Genomic DNA, 22,477 nt, shown 5'->3' with positions numbered 1-22,477 from the left:
CAATACCGTACATAATAAGATTTTTTTTAAATAATTCTATTTCTGGTTAAATGTTTTATTAGAAAAACAATTTGATTTTTAGTTATATTTTTTATTCTCTTAATTCAATATTCTCTTTGTTAATTTAATTTAATTCAATTTATTACGTCACGTAATAATATATCAAGATATCATTGAACAATTTTAATATTTTAATAATTTTATAATTTTCAATCTTTTATGTTTCAATCATTTATAAGAAAAACTCAAATATATGTGGATATATTTCTCCATCAATGTTGGAGTACTTTAATTTATTTAAGATTTTTTGTAGATTTCTTATTGATATTTTATAAATTATTTTTATAATCAATTAAAATAAGACATTCTATGTATTAAATAATAATAACACAAAAATATTTGCTATTTGATATAATATATTTAATTTTGTAAAATTTTTGTATTAAATATTTTATATATGTAATAAATATGTTCAATAAAATGTATTGAATTTTCTTACATAAATTTATTTTTAGTTACTTCAGATAAAAAGAATATAAAAAAATTAATCGGATTCAAGTCTGTATTCTATTTTAGTAACAGAGAAAAGGTTAAAACTCCAATGAACCAACGATAAACCGTATATTTCAAACTACATATCCTTTAATATTTTTCACTTGAAATATATTAATTTTCAAAATAAAAATTCTAACATAAATCATATAAATATAAACGTAAATATATTAAATAATGAAATTATAATTTTTTTATTGAAAAATAATTTGAAAAATAATTTACTTGATGCATTAATTATTCAAAAGTTAATATAATAAAATTATTTCAAGCACATGGTACATATGTACATATTTTTATCATTTGAACTTGAATAAACAACATAAATATTATTAATATATATATATATATATATATATATAACAAGACTTTGTATAGGATAATATTAATAAATTTTTAAATATACTAATAATTCAATAAAATAATTATAATTAATTTTTTACAATTCAAATATTTGAAATTATATAATTTTTCTAATTTTTTAAGACATGTATTTATTATTCAATTTATTAGTCAAAAAATGTGTAATATTATTACACATTTAAGTACATAATAGTATGAATATATAGAACAAATTTATATCATATAAATTATATCTTATATTGTATATTGTAAATATACAGAATAAGAGCAAATAGATAATAAAACCGAAAATAATTCTACATGTGAAAGTAAATCATAAAAAAAATAATAACATTTTTTTTCGTTTGAAGCTTCGTTTTTGAGAAAATCGAGTTTGCAAATTTGTAGTATAAATTTGACTAATTCTCGATTGGATACAAATGAATTATTAATAAAAAAAATTATTTTACGTATAAAAATAAACGAAAAATATAAAGTAAAATTGTTTTATTTAAAAATAAATCTTCGAAAAAATAAATTTTGAAAATTCAATAAGTATACAAATATTTGACCAAATTTCAATATATTTCAATTTTATTAAAAAACAAAGATTTAAATAGTAATTTAAAAAATTTAAAAAATTTTATTATTTTTTTTATTTTTTTATTTTTTATTTTTTACTTTATTTTTTATTTTATTCTTTATTTTTCATTTATAAAATAATCTTTTACTAATAATCTATTTAATCTAACTGAAAAGTCAAATTCGTATATTTATATTTGATGAAAATAAGAAAAAATTATTTACAAATCTGTTTTCATATAAAATCATATCCTGACTATTTAAATAAATGTATCTTGTACTATAAATGTATAAATCCTATATTTAAATAAATATAGAAGACATATATAAATATACATTTACAATTTTTTCTATTTTCACTTTTACAAAATAATTGCAAATTATTTATGGAAATATGTTTATCAAAAATAAGTTTAATCGATGAAGAAATGAAATATATATTTTTTGTTTTATTTTTTCATTACGAAATGCGAAAGGAAAAATACTACAATTCATAAACACATTTACGTCGAATAAGTATATAGAGCTTTATCAATTTCACGAGTTTCTAAGAACTCTCATGGAATTCATACGATTAACTTTATTCGCATAATATAGTTCAATCTCTGTGAAACTTTATTTCATAGGGAACTTATCACTAAATATTTCCGTTTCCTTCATGTTGCTTAATGCAATCGTGAAATTAAACAAAAATTTCGCATCAAAATAAAAATTAATTAAAAATGAGCATATCCCATTTATCTTACGATCGAGCATTTAAAACAAGTTTTATTCTTTTTTGTTTTTTTTATTCACTTATTTTTTAAAATATCTATTGTCAATAAAAAAACCTTTTCACGCTCAATTATGAATATATACATACAAAACAGTACTTTAATTAGTTTTTAATAATATGTAAATTTTTATACAAATATGTATACGTGTATATAAATTCTATATAAATGAATATATTTGAATATATATATATATATTTATTTGAAAAATAAAAATATATATATATATTAAAAATAATAAATATAAATATATTTTTTTGATTTTAGTTTATATGATATTGATTAATTTATATGATAATTGAATATTGTAAACAAATTTAATTGCATACACAATAATAATTTATTAAAAAATTAAAAAAAATTAATTTTTATATTTAATTAAATTTATTATAATATAAATTTTATATAAATAAATTTACATAATAAAATTATTATATTTTATAAATACTATATTGTTTAATATTTTGAATAAATATAATATAATTTTTACATGTTGAATATTTTTAGTTATTTATATAACAATCCTTATTCTAATTATTGAATAATTAAATAATAAATACATTTTTTCCCGAAAAATAAATCTAAAATTTTACGTTATATTTTTTTATTAATATTATTTTATTAATATTTCATTTTAAAAAAATATATTTTTATCATATTTATATTATCGATAGAAACAATTTTTCCTTACTTTTAAAAAATTTTAAATTTGAAAAAGCTAAAATAAAATCTTCTATTTGAATTGCATTTACTATCTCTCAATTTGTTATTTTGTATATGAAAGAATAAATTGAATATCATATTATTCCTGATAAATCAATAATATTAAGTAAATCAATTATTGTAAAATAGAATTTAGGAATGTTAAATTTTTATATTCTAATGAAGAAATGTTTTGTTTATAAAATTTGGATGAAGTTATATTTATTGTTTAAAATTTTTAATATAATTTTAGTTTATATCCAATTGAATTCATTTATTTAAATGTGAACTCTTATTATTGAAACAAGAAATCATATGTAATAGGAAGAATCGACTTCCTATTATATAAAGTTCATATCATGTTTGTCTTCGACAAGTTCAATTAAGTAGAATAAGATTCTATTTATTCAGACACATAGCATTAATAGACGATTCCATTTATTATCATATTATGAACACATATTATCAATTTTCATAATAAAATTTAAGAGTAATAAGAATAATAAAAGTAATGATTAATATTTTTTTTTTGGTTTAGATAATAATTTTATTTAAAAATTCTATTTTATTATAGGTTTTCAAACGAAAATATCTATTCATAAAAATTCAATAAAAACTCGTAGTTGTGAATTATTATTTCATATTTTACAATGATAAATATAAAAACAATATTCCTATTTTTTTTTGGATAATAATTTATATTTACTCAAAAATTTTATCCTATATTATTATTAACAACCTATAACATTTTAATTTTAAAAATATTTTAATTATTAAAAATTTATAATTATGAATTGAATGTTATCCATAAAAAGAAAAACTCATGAAAAATATATATTGAATTAAAAATAACATTCATAAAAATAATATTTAAATATTTCATATTTTTTCTTTAAATATTTATATCCATCCATAATCGTAATAGTATTAAATTATATATTATATTAATTTATTAAATTATATATTAAATTAATTATTAAAATCAATTTAAATAATTATAACTTTCTTATACATATATTATTTCTTATATAAAATATAATATATAGAAAACAACTCTGTTTATTAGCATTATTTTTTATTATTTATTTAATTATGTAATTTTTTTTTAGACTAATATTCACCTAATATTGAAAGAAATGCAAGCCTTATAATGAAATTAATAATCGCAAATTTTATAATTAACAGTTGCAAATTTTACATTCAAATTTCGTTTAATTAATAGAATCGATCAACATCAATTGAATAATGTAATAAAAAATGAGTCATTTCACTATGCTAACTAAATTTATTCTTAAACTATTTATTGTATAAAAAAATGTTTCAAACAAAAATTTTTTTAATATTTAGAAAATTATTTAAATTTTTATAATTATTAATATAATTAATATAATATAATTAATATATAATATATATAATAAATATAATTAATATAATATAATATAATTAATATAATTAAATTTTTTAGCATTTAGAATCATATATTCATATTATAGATTATATTCAAAAAATAAAATAAACTTCATTCCTTTATTCATTCTTCCAAAAAGCGAAATATAAAAAAAACTAATTATTGCACACCATCTTTAATATCAAAAAAAACTTTTCTTTGAAACATATTTTTATGTTTTACAATACAAATGTTTATATGTTTATAAATAATTTACAAGTAAGTTCAGAGTTAAATAACTTATTCTATATAATATAAACAAATTTTAACAAGAATTCTATTTATTGCACAATATCTAATAAAGTCTCAAAAATTCATTGAAAACGTTAAAAAAATTTATATACATTTACTAATAAAACTAATCATTTTTAATAAATAAATAAGTAAATTTATATTTCTAACATATTATTAACATAAATTAGAATTAAAAATAATAGGATATAACAGTCCATATCAATATATATAATCTTTTTTTCGAATATATTTGTATAAAGATCAAATTAAAAGAATATATATATAAAGAAATTTGCTAACGATTAATTTTGTTTCTTAACTTTCATCAATAACTTTATATACATTGCAAAATATATATATACGTGACAAATTCCTAAATAAGAGATAATTAACAAGCACTTACCCAGCAATCACTATAAAGAAGTCCAATCTATTCCAGGAATCCGCGAGATATGTCCCTTTTCCGTAAATGCCCATCGCGACCATTTTGATTGTCATCTCCAGGGAGAAAAAAGCGAAAATGATGTCATCGAACATCTGTAAGCCGGAGCAAGGAGACCAATTAGATGGGAACGTTTAACCTGATCATACAGACGTAATTGATCAAGGACACTGGAACAGCGTCCTTCATTAACTGTCGAACTACCAACTGCAGCTCAATCGTGTTTGCCACCCCTTTCTGCTCGACGTGTAAAACCGAACGTGAAAAGCAGGACAAACAATGCAATCAAAATTAATCAATCCTGACGCCACAACTGGTATCTATATATTTTTTTATGGAGCTTTGAAAGGAAAAGAGAAAACTTTCTTCCGATTCTCTTTTTTCTTCCTTTTTCTTTTGCCTCTTTTCTTCTCTCTCTCTCTCTCTCTCTCTCTCTCTCTCTCTCTCTCTCTCTCTCTCTCTCTCGTAAAGCTGAAACTTTTTTCGTTTTTCTCTTCTTTTATACTTTTAAATAAAAGTGAAGACAAAAAATTTAAATTTTTTTAAATTTATCTTAATACGATGCAATTCTATCTTTGAAAATTTTTTAACAAATTATTAATTTATATTAAATATTTGTTTAATATTTTTCTTTCAGTATTTAACATTTATTCAGTAAGTATAAATTTTCATATTTTTAAAAATTTCTATATAATAAAAAAATATTTAAAAAAAAACTAATACTATTAAATATGCAAAAAAAGATTGTGTAAAATATCAATTATTCGAAAATAAAATATTTCATAAATAAAATATTTCTAAATATTCTTTATTTCATATGCTTTCTGAAATAATTACTAATTCTCAAAACAAATACATATTACAAATATCAATAACAAAATCGAAACAATATGAATATCATCTATATTTATATAAAAAACAAGAAAACATTTTTTTATGAATAAGATATACAAAACTTTCATTAACATCACATATAAATATGTAAAAAATAATAACAATAGAAAATACACAGATATCAAACCAAATCTAAAGCGAAAAACAGATTAATAATAACTTGGCAAATTATATATATATGTATATTTTACATGGGTTAGTAATTAAGTCGTATCACTAATTAGAATTATTCAATGCACTCGGCCGTGCGTGATGACATAAAAACAATGAAAAAGGAAGAAAATATCATGATTCGCAATTTAAAACGCAGAAACCTATAAATCGTGACGCACGGGATTGTAATTGAGTTTTTTTTCTTCGTTAAATTCAAATATCATGAAAAATGAAAATGAGTATATAAAAGCCAAGACTTATCTATTGCGTTTCACATTCATTTTTATTTCAATACATTCGTAATTAACAATAAATATGTATAGTAATAAAAAAGAATAAAATATAATAAATATTTTACAAATTGCTGTAACAATGAAATGTAACAATATGACTTCAAATATGAAAATAATTTGAATAAAAATTTTATTTTAAAAATTGTACAATTGTAAATATAGGATATAAATAGGGTAAAAAAAGATACAAAAAAATTTTATTGTGGTGTAATATCTAATAATTATATTTAAATTGTTAAAATCTGATCAATAAATTTATTATTGTGAATGACTTTGAAAATATTTTCATTCATTTTATATATTTTTCAATGTTATTAGAATTTAATTTAATAATGATTTAATTTTTGTTTACAGCAATAACTGAATACTTTATTTGCTCATTGTACTTATTTTGTAAATATTAATATTAGAATATTAATAAATTTATAATTAATTAAATTAAAAAAATATATTCAAGAAAACAAATAAAACAATAAGCAATGATAATAAAGATAGAAAGTAAAATATATCTTACAAGGAAATTCACTTATTTTGAAAAATCTGATTTTAATAAAAATTTATGTATATATAAAGTATATAAGTATATAAAATATAATGAGTATAGAGCAATATATTTTTTGATATTTTATAGAAATATTTTATATAATAGAATAATAGAACATTAAAATCATAATATTTTATAATTTAAAATTTTGTTCTATCTCATATAAAATTATAAAAACGAAATATTAAAAGTTTAAAAATTGATTCATCATGAAATAAAATTTTATTAATAAAAAAATTGTTCCATATATAATTATGATTTACATATTCACAATGTTCCATAAAATCGAATTAAATTATTATTATATTATAGTTATTATTATTATAAACATTTTGATAACATAACTTATTAATTGAATTCATGAAAAATCTATAAAAAATTTGACTGTATTACAACGATAAATCCATTATTCGCAATATTTCTACTACTTTACTTTTTATTATCTATCATATAACATCTATTGTATAGTTCAAATTTTAAAAAACTTATTGAATGTGCATTCCTTCCATAGCTCCTTTTATTCGAGGAAATAAAAAAAAAAGAGAGATTTATAAAGTGAAAAATTATGCGAATATAGATACGGTAGAGCATTGTGATCGATTTTAAATTTAAAAATTCTTTCAGAGAAATGGCAAGCCGAATTATGGAAGAGCCAACATTTTCGACAGATTGACATTCCTCTCGAAACTATTCTGCCGTGAAAAACACGTGGTTTCAACATAGTATCATTTCCATAAATCCTGACCAATTTTTCATAAAATTCTTCATTGATGATTCACCATATCTCATACAGGTTTAATGTTGATCTACTAGGCTCGAGAATTTTCGAGTAGACTTGAATTTAAACAAAATAAATTCGAACATATTATGAATAGTTTGAAAAACAGTAAATATACAGAGTATCTCATTTGATTTTGATACATTGATTGTTAATATTATTATTTATAACGAAAAATATTTCAGATGAAAATTAAATGATATAAAGAAATGCATATTATGGTATTTTTATTAATTCTTTTTAATATACAAAGTTGCAACAACTTTGTTTTTTTTTTAAATGGAATTAAATATTTTTTAATACAATGATTCAATAATTCAATATAATTCGATATTCATTATAAAAAAAATATTAACTCATATATGGTTAAAAATTATTGGTTTAACTATTTTTAAATTTTGTAAAACTTATTGTATGATAAAAGATAAGAAAAACATGAACACGCAAATATACTTTGTATATTTCTTATCTTTCAAAATGAAATGAAATGTTCTGTATACATGTTAATATATTTATAAGATATTTTTGAACAATTTTAAAGATCAAAACAAAAGTTGGTATATAAAAATCAATTGAAGCTTCTTTATTAATTTATTATATGCATTAAACGAAACGAAACGCATATTGAAATCAGTCTGTCTCAGTTTCATTATTGTCGCATTCTGTCTCATTCTAATACAAAGTTAAATTATTTATAATTTAATAAATAGGTCTCAATTAATATTTTATTTAACATTTGTTTTGATCGCTAAATATTTAATATATTATATATAATTATAATTAAAATTAATATATAGAAATAAATAAATATATGCTTGTAATATACGTACTTGTAATATTTTACAACGATTTGTAACACACTGGTCGTCGACACATGGCTGGTACATCCCCAATGTAATGCAGTTTAAAAGAATTACCATCATGCTCACTCTTTCGAACCACGTGATGCTATATGTTAAGGAAAATGGTTTTGCTGTGTTTCAATATTAGATTAAGTTAACTGTTAAGTATATTAGTTGAAAAAAGTTTATATCTGAGATTTACTTTCAAATAGAATTTTCAGAATCATATTTATTAGAAATAGATTTTCTATCTATTTATATCTATTTCTTGCTATTTCTTTGATTGTTGTCTCTCTGTAATTTCAAGCTATTTATATTCATTTCTTCGTCAATTTAATTAACTATAATTTTCAAAATATGAAATTGTTTCGAATTAAGAAAACTAACTATTCGATAATCATTATTATTAGTTACATTAATTTCTATTTGAAAGCTATCTAAAAAATTCTAGATATTCTCTCAGTCATTTGAATGATACTTTTGATAGTCATTCTTCTCATCAATTCACGATAAATATAATATACTTAATTGTACTTTAGAGGATACTTTTTAAAAAATTCGTGATAGTTTTATTTTCAAATAGATTTTCATATTTTTAATCTAAAGAAAAAAAATTATATATCATTAAAATTATTTTAATTCATTATGATGAGAAATGCATGAAAAATGTATTTATTTATTGTTAATATTTTCCAATAGTAAAAAATATAATACAAGAATTTTTGATAATGAATTAAAGTGAGAAAATAAAATTATTTTTTTGATCAAAAATTAAGCAAATTAATTTCTAATGATTTATAAATTTATAAAAATCTGTAATTTTCTATTTTATAATAAAAAAAATATAAATATAAATATCTTTTTTGAATTAAAATCTTAATTAAATTATGATTCAGTTGAATTAAAATTACTTTTACAAAAAATAAGTATATTTAATTATTTAATTATGGAAAACAAGTGAGAAAAATTTAATAATTGCATCAATAATTTAATTTATATTAGTAATAATAATTAATAATTAAACAATTTTTCTCCGTGATAATATTAACAATATAACAATTTTTTAATATTGTTCAAATATTATATTATTAAACAAATTTTGTTTCATTTTTTATTATAATAACATTGTTGAATCATTAATAAATATTCGTCTCTCAAGAATGAAATTATTACTCTAAAGCGCAACTGCACGATTTTATCAAAATTTTCTATCATTTAAATAATTAAATAATTAGCTATTGGAATATTATGTCTAGCTAGTAATTATGAGACAAAGTTCTTATCAATTATTTCTATAGATATCGTTATTTAATTAGAAGTTTCATTCTCGTTATAATATTAATTGCATTCAACGATTCCTTAAATGAGAAATTTCATTTATATTAATTGTTATAAATGGAAACAAAAATTAAATTTAATCACAAAATTATCAATTAAGTTATTATTTAATATTAAATTTTAAATCATAAAAATTTTTAAGTTTTTTTTTAAAAAATTTAGAAAAATTAAAAAAAAAATTAGATTGTTGCAATATTAATAAACATATCTTAAAAGAGCAAAAAGATTTAACTTTATTTAATTTTTTAATTTTAATTTAATTTTATTGTTTAATATTATAAATAATGATGTTTATTTAAATCCTATTTATCAAACTAACATTCTATTAATTTCTTAAGTATAGATTATATTATTAGATATATTGTTAACTATTATAGATATTCCAAACGTTAATTTTTCATAATAAAAATTAAATATAATAATTTTAATATAAAATATATTATATAATAAATATATAATATAATAATATGAAACATTAAATATAATAATATATATATGTTTTAATAAATTTAACTTCAAATAAAAATAAAAATAAAATTTTTATGAAATAGAAAGAAGTATTGTAATAATATTTTATATCTTTTTGTTTCCCACATTTTTTATCAAAGATATAATCGCATTGGAAAAGTAATCCTCTAAAGTACAATCCCGAATTTTGAAAACTTCTCTCGAGTAAAATATACCAAAAATATTCATGCGTCAATCTTCAGGAGAAACACATTATTCATAGAACTTTTAGTCATCTTCAATGGACGAACAAAGAAAAACAGTTTTGCAGGTTAAGACCGACATTTTCATAGTTCAAAAATTTCGATTTAATTCATGGAATATAATCTTATTACTTCTGTTATTGGAATGAAATTAATCAAAATTGATAATTTTTATACATATATTTGTATTTTTATTTAGAATGTTATTTAGAATATTTATAATATGTTTATTATGATATATAATATATATATACATATTTGATATACATATTATATAATTTGTAATATATATTTGATAGGATTATAATCACAATATTTTTATATATTTAATAGTAATATTAAACAATATTAAAAATATTAAATTCTAAACAATATAAAAAAAATATAATATATTACAATAAATATTAATAAAAAAATAATAAATAAAAATAATTATAAATAAAATTATGAATAAAAAATAATATAAATAAAATATATAATAAATAATATATATAAAAAATTAATTAATACATTATATATACATAATATATATATATATAATTTCATATGTATAAATTTTAAATATATATTTATATATAATATAAATTATAATATATGGTCTCTAATATTTTATAATATATTAAATGAAATTATATCACAATAATCGATCCCAATCGATTAAAACTAAAATTTCAAGAGTGAAAGAGAAACAAGAGGATCGTTAATTCGATTTATAGCACTTTGGTAACAAGTCTAAATGAACAGCTCGTTCTTCCCCGGTAATTCGATTATAAAATAATTGAACGAACACACGTATTATGAAACAACATTATTCTCAATTTTCCCTTGCCGTTATGTTCAATTGATACAATGGACCAAAAAACCGATCGTTCCATTTTTATTTCTCCTCAATAATTCCTTCTTCGCCACCAATAAGAGAGAGAAGAAACCAATAGTGATCTAATCTATCGAATACTTCACACTCTTAAAACCATTCGAAATTGCTATTATCATCTTTGTCGCGCTAATTTATCTAGTGTTCCGGCATTTCGCCATCGCATCGTACCGTCACAAAATGATCGATCGATAAGACAAGGCATAACTTTAATCTTACAAATCGATCACGTTGCCAAGTGACTATTACCTAAACACTCTTGATGCGTGACTTGAATCACTCTCTCAGATCAAATAAATAATATTTCACTGTATAATCGACAAAACCGCGAATCTTTTTCCTTCATTCACAAAAACATTTCGATACGGCCACGGTTACGCGAATTACACTCTTTCTATTATAGATAATTCTAGAATGGGAGTTCTACTAAATTATATATAGAGAGCTTTCAAAATATAATAAATCAAAATTAAATAATATTCAATGAAATTTAATCTGGATATAACTAGAAATAATTTTATGTTAATTCGTTTGGAAAATACAATTGCACTTTTTTTTAAGTAAAATCATATAATTTTGATTGAGGACCAATCGATGCAATCTTTTAATATTTATGAAAAAATATATTACAGTTAAAAAATTGTTAAATTATTTGAGATCCTGCAGATATTATTGCTTATCCTATAACAAATATTCGAACAATCTGCTATTATAATTTAAATAATATTAAATACTATACTATTCTAACATTACCTATTATTATTCTATTTTAACATTACTTAACATGTTTCTTATTTCTTTTTATAATTTTTTATGTTTCTAATGGAATCCGTTATTGGATATCTTCTAACAAGAAAATATATATAAATATATACATCAATGTATAAAATTATATTATATAATAATTACCATATAATATCATATAATATAATTATATTACTGTATTACTATATTATTATATATACATAAAATTATATCTATGTCTTATTATATTTTCTAGAAATATTTTTTAAAAATAGATCGAAATTTGATTTCTGGAAATTCGATTTCATGAAATTCGAATTCGATATATTTTGAGGTTTAAATTTTCTTCTTTTTATAAAATTTTTATTCTATCTAAAATAAAAATCTTGATTTCTAAAATACTTTAAACTATTATGCTTCGTTGAATATTATTTAATTTTGATATACAATATTTTTTTTATATCCAATCATTTTTTATCTCCAAAGATTCTAATTTTGTAGGACGCTTTATATATTATATAGCTGTCTAGATTGTGATGTTAATCGAGTGTCCTGAACTGAACGAAGATCTTTTATCAGAATTATCGAAACAATAGACGGAATAAAAATATTAAGAATAAGATAATCGAAACTCTGAAACCTCGAAACTCTTCAAGACTCAACAAGTTTCGAATTTTCAAACCTCGAAACTTTTTGCTATTTTTGCGATTCGAAACTTTCTTTTTAATTAAATCAATAATAATTTAATTAAGCTCGTATTTAGGTTAATAATAACTAATAAAAATTAATTTTAATATATTCTTAATTATAATAATTTATAATAAAAAAAAAGTAAAAAAGTAAAACTTGAAAATTTAATTTTTAACAAATTAAACGAATGATTATTGTTAATTAACTGTAATAATTATTTATTACATTATATATGATTATGTTGAATGAAATTAAATTTAAAGAATTGTAGAAATCAAAAATTTTTATTCAGTTTTTAGTTCTTGATAAACAAAAAATTTTAAGAAAAGAAGAAAATTTAAATCTCACAATGTATTAAAAAATCTCTCAAGTTCAAATTTCGTAAATTTAGAAATCAAATTTGGATCTATTTCTAAAAAATATTTCTAGAAAATATAATAAAACATGTAATAATATTATAATAATAATAATAACTTTAATCTTTTATATTCAATTTTTTTTTGAAATTAAATAAAAAATTTACTTATGAATCATATATTTTTTATTAATATATTTCTAGATTTTATTTCTAGATTATTAAATATTATTATTATTAAATATTATTAAATAAATCGATTCAGTTACCAATATTTTTGCACTCTTCATATAGCACAAATCATTAAAATATATCAATATTCAAATTCTTATTCATTATTATCTCTATTTATCAAGACATTACTGATGGTATCTGCTTTAAATATATTTTAATATAACAAAACAGTTAATTTTTCAACATAATGGTTAATTTTAATAATTTTCTAAACTCTTCCATCGATATTATAAGTCTCTTAATCTTATTAATTAATTTCTTATTTTTCTTCAATTATTAATATAAATTTTATCTTTTATGGAAATTGTGATATATTGTTTACGCGTATTATGTCAATTTCATATTGAATTATCAGGATTAAATTCATATTCTATTCAAATCTATATTTGCCAAATGTAAGTCTATTAATCCATTTCCTATTTTTTTTCAAATAATATGTGTTCCATCTTAAATGATGACACATTAACGCATAACGTTATGTTAATTTTATATTGAATTATCATGATTTCCAAATTTCATCTTACCGAAAGTAATAAACGTAATATATCGATATCTATTATTATTTGTATTTTTTAAAAAATTTCGATTGTGAGTATTTTTAAAGTTTTTTAATATTTTTCGATTAATTTTATTTAAAAAAGCAAAAATTATTATATTTATTTTATTATATTTATTTATTTTTAGATTTATAAAAAATAATAATCTTAGTTTAACAATTTCATTAGTCAAAATGTATAATTTATAATAAGTTTAAAAATATCATCGTAACATTATAATTAATAGAGAAAATAAAAATTATAATCAATAATGAATATTATTACTTATCACTGAAATAAAAAATTAAAATATATTGAATACAAATTTAAATATATAAAAAATTTATCAAAAAATAACTTGTACATTAATCAAAATTGCAATATAAAATAATTTCAAAATTCTAAGATTTTATCTTTTCTATACATAAATAATATCTTTTATATATATATATTACTTTTTTTATATATAAATAAAATTATTTTTATTTAATTTTGTTTACTATTATAATTTCATTTAATAAACATTTTTAAAGTTACAACTAATTCAAGAAAATTAATTAACACTTTCTTTTTATAACGCTTTTCATTTTTCATTTATAACCTGGATATAACTTGATAGACTGCGAAAAAACTATTGCGATTCAATATCAGATAAAAAATACTTTCGTATAAGCATTTTTATTATTATTATAATCTTATTCAAAGTGTTATTACCGTATATACATTCCATTTATTGTTAATGAACAATGTTATCGAGCATGCTTTTGTCAATAAAAAAATTTACATATTTTTATTATGAGAGAAGAGGATTGGAAATCGTAGAAAGTATGTATCAAGATTGTCGCGGTAAATAACACGAAACGAAATTTTATAGAGCAATAAAAACGGCGAATTTCGTATTACAGAGGAGAAAAGCACATGAATCTATGTTGCACGCAATTTCGTCGTTCCGACACGATGGGTTAACAGATTACTGACACTATGTTATTATATAGCTAGCTACAAGACTGATGACCTTCTTCACATGCAAACATTTCTGATAGTGATAATAATCTAATTGTTATTTTGTGTTCTGCGAGAGTATTTCATAATTTTTTCGAATTAGTGATACATTTTAGAATAAAAATATTTATTTGAAATGATTATATATTTTTATGGTTTATTATTGATTTAAAAAAGAGCAAAAAATATTCATAAATTTAAAAATATTAAGGAAAAATTAATATTTTGATTTAGTTAATATCAACAATTAATCTGTAATTAAAAAATACCTTTTCGAATTAATGTAAATTTATATTTCGATTTGTGTACGTAGAACAGAAAGATTATAATTTTATAAAGATTTTCAAATTATAGTATTATAGAAAATCTTTTCGTGATACATCTGAGATAATCTTGTAACATTTTAAATTATGTATCATAATAAAAGAAATCAATATCATTAAATATAAAAAAAAGAGAAATTATTGAATGAAACTCAATTCGAATAATCAGAAAAAAATTTACGAAATATATTTTTCATATATGAATATAGATATATACATTCAATATATTATATTTGTTTTGTATATTTGTTGAAAACAATGTAATAATCGTAAAATTTACTAATATTTTAAGTTTTACGAGTTTCAGAAACTAAAAAATGTAATTTAAAAATATTTTTGTGAATACAAAGATTTTTAATTCCAATTAAGATCATTAAGGTTATTAAGATATTAAGACCAATTAAGACATAATTTTAGCAGTTTAAAAAACTGCTTCTTTGTGTCTCTTTTAACAACATGTGTCTTAAGTTGATTGATAAATAAATAAATAAATATAAATAATATATAAATTTCTATTAATTCGAAAATCGAAAGGAAAATTTCAAATATTGATTTTTGATACAAAAAACAAAATGAAAAATTTAACGAAAACGTAATAATAAAAATAATAGTTGTACAGTAATGTTTATACAAAAGAAATTGAATATATGGAAAATTCTTTTTCATCTTCCACATTTGTTGAAAAATACGTGACTGTATACGTCAACCGCCATAAAAGAAAATACCCATCTGGAATGTTTTAATATACAGTAAAACTTCGCTAATATGAACAAAATCTTACATAGTGTCTTATTATCAAAAATCTAATTGAATTTCAATTATTTATTTCATTTATATTTTTTTACAATATAATATAATTATAATTAATAAATAATATAGAAATGTATATTATCTTTGATACAAAATAAATAAAAAAATTAATTCATTAAAGGCTTTATTTCATTTTATACAAAGTGATAGATTTCATAATGAAATGTCCTTATATATCCTTATATATTCAATATGAAAATGAATATATTATGCAGAAACTTCGAATTTTGATTAGATTAGTTAGATTAAATTAAATTAGGTGATGAATGAAAGAAATATTTGAAAATTGAAGATATATTCTACTCAAATTATGTTCACTTAGCTGTTAATCATAATGATAAATTCAAAATTATAATAATAAATTCGAACAAATATTGTGCAGATAATTGAAATTTGCTAGAAATATGCTAAAAGGAAATTTAGAAATGCACAAAACATCCATAGGAATAGATTTTCTTAATAATTGTAAAAATATCAATGAGTTAAATGGTGCAATTGCAATGGAATAGATTTGAGTTATAATTTCTTAAAATAATTTTCATTATATGCCATTATGATTTTTAATCCTCCATATGAACAGTCTAATTATATAAATGTGTTTTTTATTCAATAGATTTTATAAATAGAATTTTACTAGCAAATTATTGAGCAAAAGGAAATATAAAGTTATTATGATATGATTTAATTAGAATATTAATTAGAAAGTGTAATCAAAGAATATCATTTCAAATGAATTTTCTAGTTTAAGATTTGATAACAAAAACTTATAATCCTGGATTCTATACAATGACCAACCAATTAGAACTTAAATTCACAATGCATACTGTCCAATACCGTCAATATCATAATATTATTATCCTCAAACAGCATCTTTCAAACACAAATTCTTCGATAATTCAACCACTGGACATCGAACCCGTAATTATCATGAAATCCGGCAAATTACAATTATCTTCGTTGTTTAATAATCTTTTATCAACTAAATAATCAGCTGCTCTTCATTAATTTGACAATGTATCGAGATCGCACGTCGGGCAATCATTGCGGTGCATCAATACCGAATTGTTAATCAATTTATCAATGTTTTGACTATATTGAATGATGTAAAAGCATAAATTTAAAGCAAAAGTAGTGGATTAAATTTTTAAATTGAGTAAATCATTGCCATAAGATTTATCATGATATTTCTCATATATTTCTGTTCTCTTTAGTTTATACTATTAGTTATTAAATAACTATATAATACATAATACATAAATAATAAATATAACTATATAATACATAATATATAAATAATAAATATAAGTATCTTTTTAAACAAAATATTATAAAAAGATATGTTTTTGTTAATAAAAAGAAATTTTTTCTTTACTACTTATAACTGACATTTAAAAAAATATTTCATTATTTTTTCTACTATTCGTGTTATCTACTATTATTTTCCTTGTTATTTATTTTTCTTTCTTTTTTTTTTGTTACATTTGGAAATCATTATTTCATAACAGCCGAACAATTATTAATATTGAAATTAATTAAATACTTCAGCATCTTGCTATGTTATATATTTATATTGTAATTATATTGTAATTATTATAATCTACAAATATAGGTCTATAATTGATTCTAAGTTTTAATTCCTTATTCTAATGTTTGAAGTTTTTGCATCCACAATTAATCATTAAATTTATTCAAAGAAAATATCATTATTATCATATTTATTATCATTAAATTTATTCAAAGAAAAAAAAAATATTTTTTCAAATTTGCAAGAAATCTACATTTTTTATTGAAAGATTCTAATCAAGTCTTAATCTTTAATTTTGAAATGGAATTTAATCGAATTTAATCTTTATAACCTAAAACTTGAAGATTTAACAAGACTAAGAAATCATTAAGACTAGAATTTACAGATCAGCAAATTTCTTAAGTTCCAGATCATAAAGAGTTTTACAAAAAAGTATAAGATGATATGTAAACTCATAGGTGATACTTGCTGATACTTGGAATAATCATATCTATAATATGATCAATAAGATGAAAATAAACAAGCTTAAAATAAGAGATATAACAAAAGTTATATGTAAAATAGTGATATTATTGGTTTTAAATTTCATGCATGCGATTAATTCCTGGTTTAATAATGGTGAAATAGACAAAATTATATCACAATAAAAGTAAAGGAAAGAAAATAACACTTTTTTAATTGAGATTTTCAATTGTTTTCTTAAAAATTGAACATTGACTATAAATGAAAAAAATTTTTCTCTTTTTTAATTTATCTATGGTTATACTATAACCTTGTACTGATTGTTCAATCAGAAGTCAAATACACACACACACACACACACACACACACACACACATTACATTTTACAAATTTTCAAATTCGATTTTTTTTAAAATAAAATCTTAAATGAAAAAATTTTATTCCTCTATTTTGATTTATTTTTTCATACAAAATAATTTTCTATTCAATCTTCTTGTCTCGAAACATTACAATATTTGTGTCAATATTTATCTTTTTATTATATTAAATTTATTTGTGTTAAAAATAAATTATAAATATTATTCAAATCTTTTTTTAAAAAATCAGTGATGAGTTAAAAGTATTTGTAAAAAAAGATCACTAAACGAAATAAATCTATCATTCACTACACAAAATAAACGTATTATTCGATCTTAAATAATAAAACCTACCGATTTAATCCTTTCGATAAATAATTGATTCCTATTATGATTTAACAGATGACGAAATTCATCGTATGCTATATTCAATGATCCTTTAACCTTTTAGAAAATAGCAATTCAAAGCGTTGCTTGACATTGAATTTGCCAGATTACAATAAATACGTACATGCCATATGGAGATATTCATTATGTAATTATTCAATATGTAAATTACTATTGTATAGGTGTATTATAAATAATAATTAATAATAATATTTTAATATAATATAGTATATATAATTATATTATGTATAATATATTACAATTCCAAAATAGATGGAATTACAATATTGAATAATGAAAATAGATTTGAATTGTATAAATTTTAAAATACTTATTAAATATATATTAATAGCAAAGTTCAATTCAATTAATTATATTGTATTAAATATTGTAGTAAATAGGAATTCATATATCTTTTTATCTTTTTATCTTTTTATTATATTAAATTTATGTTAAATTTATATAATATACATGTTTTATTTTCATCTTGATTTAAATTGAAAATTTCTTGTTTATAATTTCATCTTTGAAATGTGAAATCGAGCATATATTATTTTTTTTAGAGAGATATTAATTTTTAAAACATTTTTTATGATTTCTACAATACAATTTACAATTATACTTACAATTTGAACAACTTAAATACTTAGGAAGAAAAGCTTGCGAATGGTCAGAACGATTTTGATGAAACGTTGCAGGCTTGAAAAATGATTAAAAATAGAAAATATGTTTTTTTTGCGATAATTTAATAAGAAAAACCAATTAAAATTTCAATTTCTCAAAAGCTTTCTCTAACTCTAAAACTAAAAAATAATTAAAGATAGAAGAGAAATTAGATTAGAAAATTTGTTTAATAAAAATTAAATGTTTTCTAACATTGGAAGTTTCATCCCTTAAAATTTTGAGTTGCTGTAGCTTAAAAGAGATACATATCTTCTATTTTTAACCGTTCTTCAAGTCTGCAAAATTTCATCAAAATCGATATTTGATATTCTTTTCCTTAAAAGACAGAAAGTAGTTCTAAATCAGAATTCTATAAGGAACCAGCATTTAATAATAGCATATTGTGAAATAAAAATAGGTATGTAAGAAAAATATATAAAAAAAATTATATATAAGAACGAAAGATGAATGACTATAATGTTTTAACTTAACTTAAGTAATATATAATATATATAATAACTTAGGTAATAGGTAGATACACATACATATATTATACACGGAAGTTATGTAAAATATGAAAATTGTGCAACAGTTGATAAAAACTCAAATTATAATATAAAGTATAATATAAATTATAATAAATGTAAAATTATACTTTAGATTAAAAAGATACGTATATTTTATTATTTTATTTATTATTATTTATTATTTATTACTTATTATTATTTATTATATTATTTATTATTATATTTTATATTTTATTTTTTTATAAAGATTCATTTGTCTTATATTGCAATCTAATTAAACTTGATGAAATATGAAATAGATAGATCACTATTGTAATTTTTTATTAGTTTTTATTAGTAAAATATTATAATTTTAGTTATATATATTATTATTATAATTTCATTAAATATATTATATTATTATTTATATATGTAATTTAATTTTTTAAATTAAAAAAAATTTAACTCTAAAAGAAAATTGTCCATCTTTCGCAGATTTGCTTATGTTCAATGTTTTCACAATCTCAAAAAATTTGTACAAATTGTTAACACATTCTTTAGTATATATCATATATAATTCTTCAGTATTTCTCTAAGTATTCAGTATTTCTTTTATATATTTTAGGATAAATGATTACAATATGACATTAATTAACCGTTTGTATTAAATATTATGCTTTATTAATCTTAATATAAATCTATTTTAATCCATTAGCAGCAAAAGATAATAATAACGTGCAACATTATTAAAAAATTTAAATAAAGTAATTTTATATCTAAATGCAAAAAATATATTAAAATGATTCTATTATTTTATAATTTTACTTAAATTTAAGAAAAATTTTTTTTAATTTAAAAATTATATATTTTTATCAAATTTAGTAATATAAACTTATAGTATATAATAAATATATAGTAATATATATATTTATATATAATATATAATAAATATTTTTATTTTATTATTATTTATTTTAAATTTTATGAAAATGTATTTAGAAGATAGAATAATATATAATAGAAAATAGAAAAAAGAATTATTATGAAAATTATTAAATAAATATTAAAAAATTTATATAATTTATAAAATAAAGATATTAAGAAAAAATTTACAAATTAATGTTTAGTATTAATAAGATTAATAAGCTTATGTTTAAAACTAATAAATTTATAATGACTTATAAAAATGTAACATTTCAATTTCTTGTCAAAGATTCATCACATATACATGATATAGAAATTATCTTTTAATTTTATTTACATTTACATATAAAAATTTTTTTACATTTTCTAAAAATATTTCATAGTATAAATAAAATATAAAGCATAGTATAAAGGAAAGAATAACAAACTACATTTACTTATTCATTCTTTTTGATTTTTTTATATTCACATGATATCAAATAATTTAATCAAAATATGAATTGTATCTAAATAACAATATTCTATCTAAATAAATATAACAAATAAAGAGAAATATTAGTTATTAAAAAGTTTAAAACTTTTTCTAGATAACAAAAAAATATCAAAATTTCATTGCGTCTTTGCGTCCATATCTAAAAATTCAAACACTGAAATAATTAATATCACGTCTTACAAAATTACATTTTATTATGTAATTTCATATGAAATTTCGCACATTTGCTGAAAAATGTAATTCAAAAAATATAATTTTACAATCTTTAAATAATTCGGCTATAAAAAAAATAAATTCATAATTTTTTAAAAACTCATCTATATTCTATTAATAAAAAATATAAGTGACAATAGCTTTTTCCGTAATAATTCAATAAATGAAAATTTTGTTATATCAATTTTCTAGCAAGTATGCGATTTATAGAATAATAGCATTTTTGCTGCTTTAATTCTATTAAGAATATATTATAATCACATCACACTATTTCTGGCATTATGTGTATTTTATGTATGAAACGATTTCATAATTTTCCAAAATTTTATTCTCATATAAATTTAAAAATTAATGAAAAAATTATTTAAAGAAAGTATATTTTTATTAATATTTAATATATATACATATGTATATATTATGACATATTTGCTAAGATGTTCTAGTAATTTTATTTGAATATTCTTTTAAATATTCTCTTTGTATTTATTTTATATATATATATATATGAATATATTATTTTATTTTCAATTAAAAATTTTATAAAATATTCAATATATTGCTTCTTAACAAAAAAGTTATTATTTGAGGCTTTATATTTATTCATATTATTAATAGAAAAAAGTCAATTACTGAATATTTGTTATTGTTTCAATATAAAAAAATTTTAATTTTAAAATTTTATTTTAATTTTTTTAATTTTAAGATTTGCTAGCTAATGTAATAATATGATATTATATGATATTTCTATGTTTGA

The 22,477-nt window shown here is 18.8% G+C and overlaps 1 protein-coding gene across 8 annotated transcripts in view; it reads right to left on the bottom strand.

The window, feature by feature from the left end:
- Positions 1-22,477, bottom strand: part of LOC122713646 (voltage-dependent T-type calcium channel subunit alpha-1G) — a 193,084-nt gene that overhangs the window by 130,001 nt on the left and 40,606 nt on the right. For all 8 annotated transcript variants that reach the window (XM_043934289.1, XM_043934288.1, XM_043934290.1 and 5 more), the window contains 2 exons: positions 8,567-8,678; positions 5,036-5,169 (listed from right to left, as the gene is read on the bottom strand). In XM_043934289.1, the coding sequence (XP_043790224.1) occupies positions 5,036-5,169; positions 8,567-8,678 (246 nt within the window). The remainder of the gene's footprint in view (positions 1-5,035; positions 5,170-8,566; positions 8,679-22,477) is intronic.

Source organism: Apis laboriosa, unplaced genomic scaffold, assembly GCF_014066325.1.
Source record: "Apis laboriosa isolate Shangri-la unplaced genomic scaffold, ASM1406632v1 scaffold25_cov139, whole genome shotgun sequence".
Classification (NCBI taxonomy): Eukaryota; Metazoa; Arthropoda; class Insecta; order Hymenoptera; family Apidae; genus Apis; species Apis laboriosa.
Note: the sequence above shows the minus strand (reverse complement) of the source record. Positions and strands in the feature narration are given on the sequence as shown.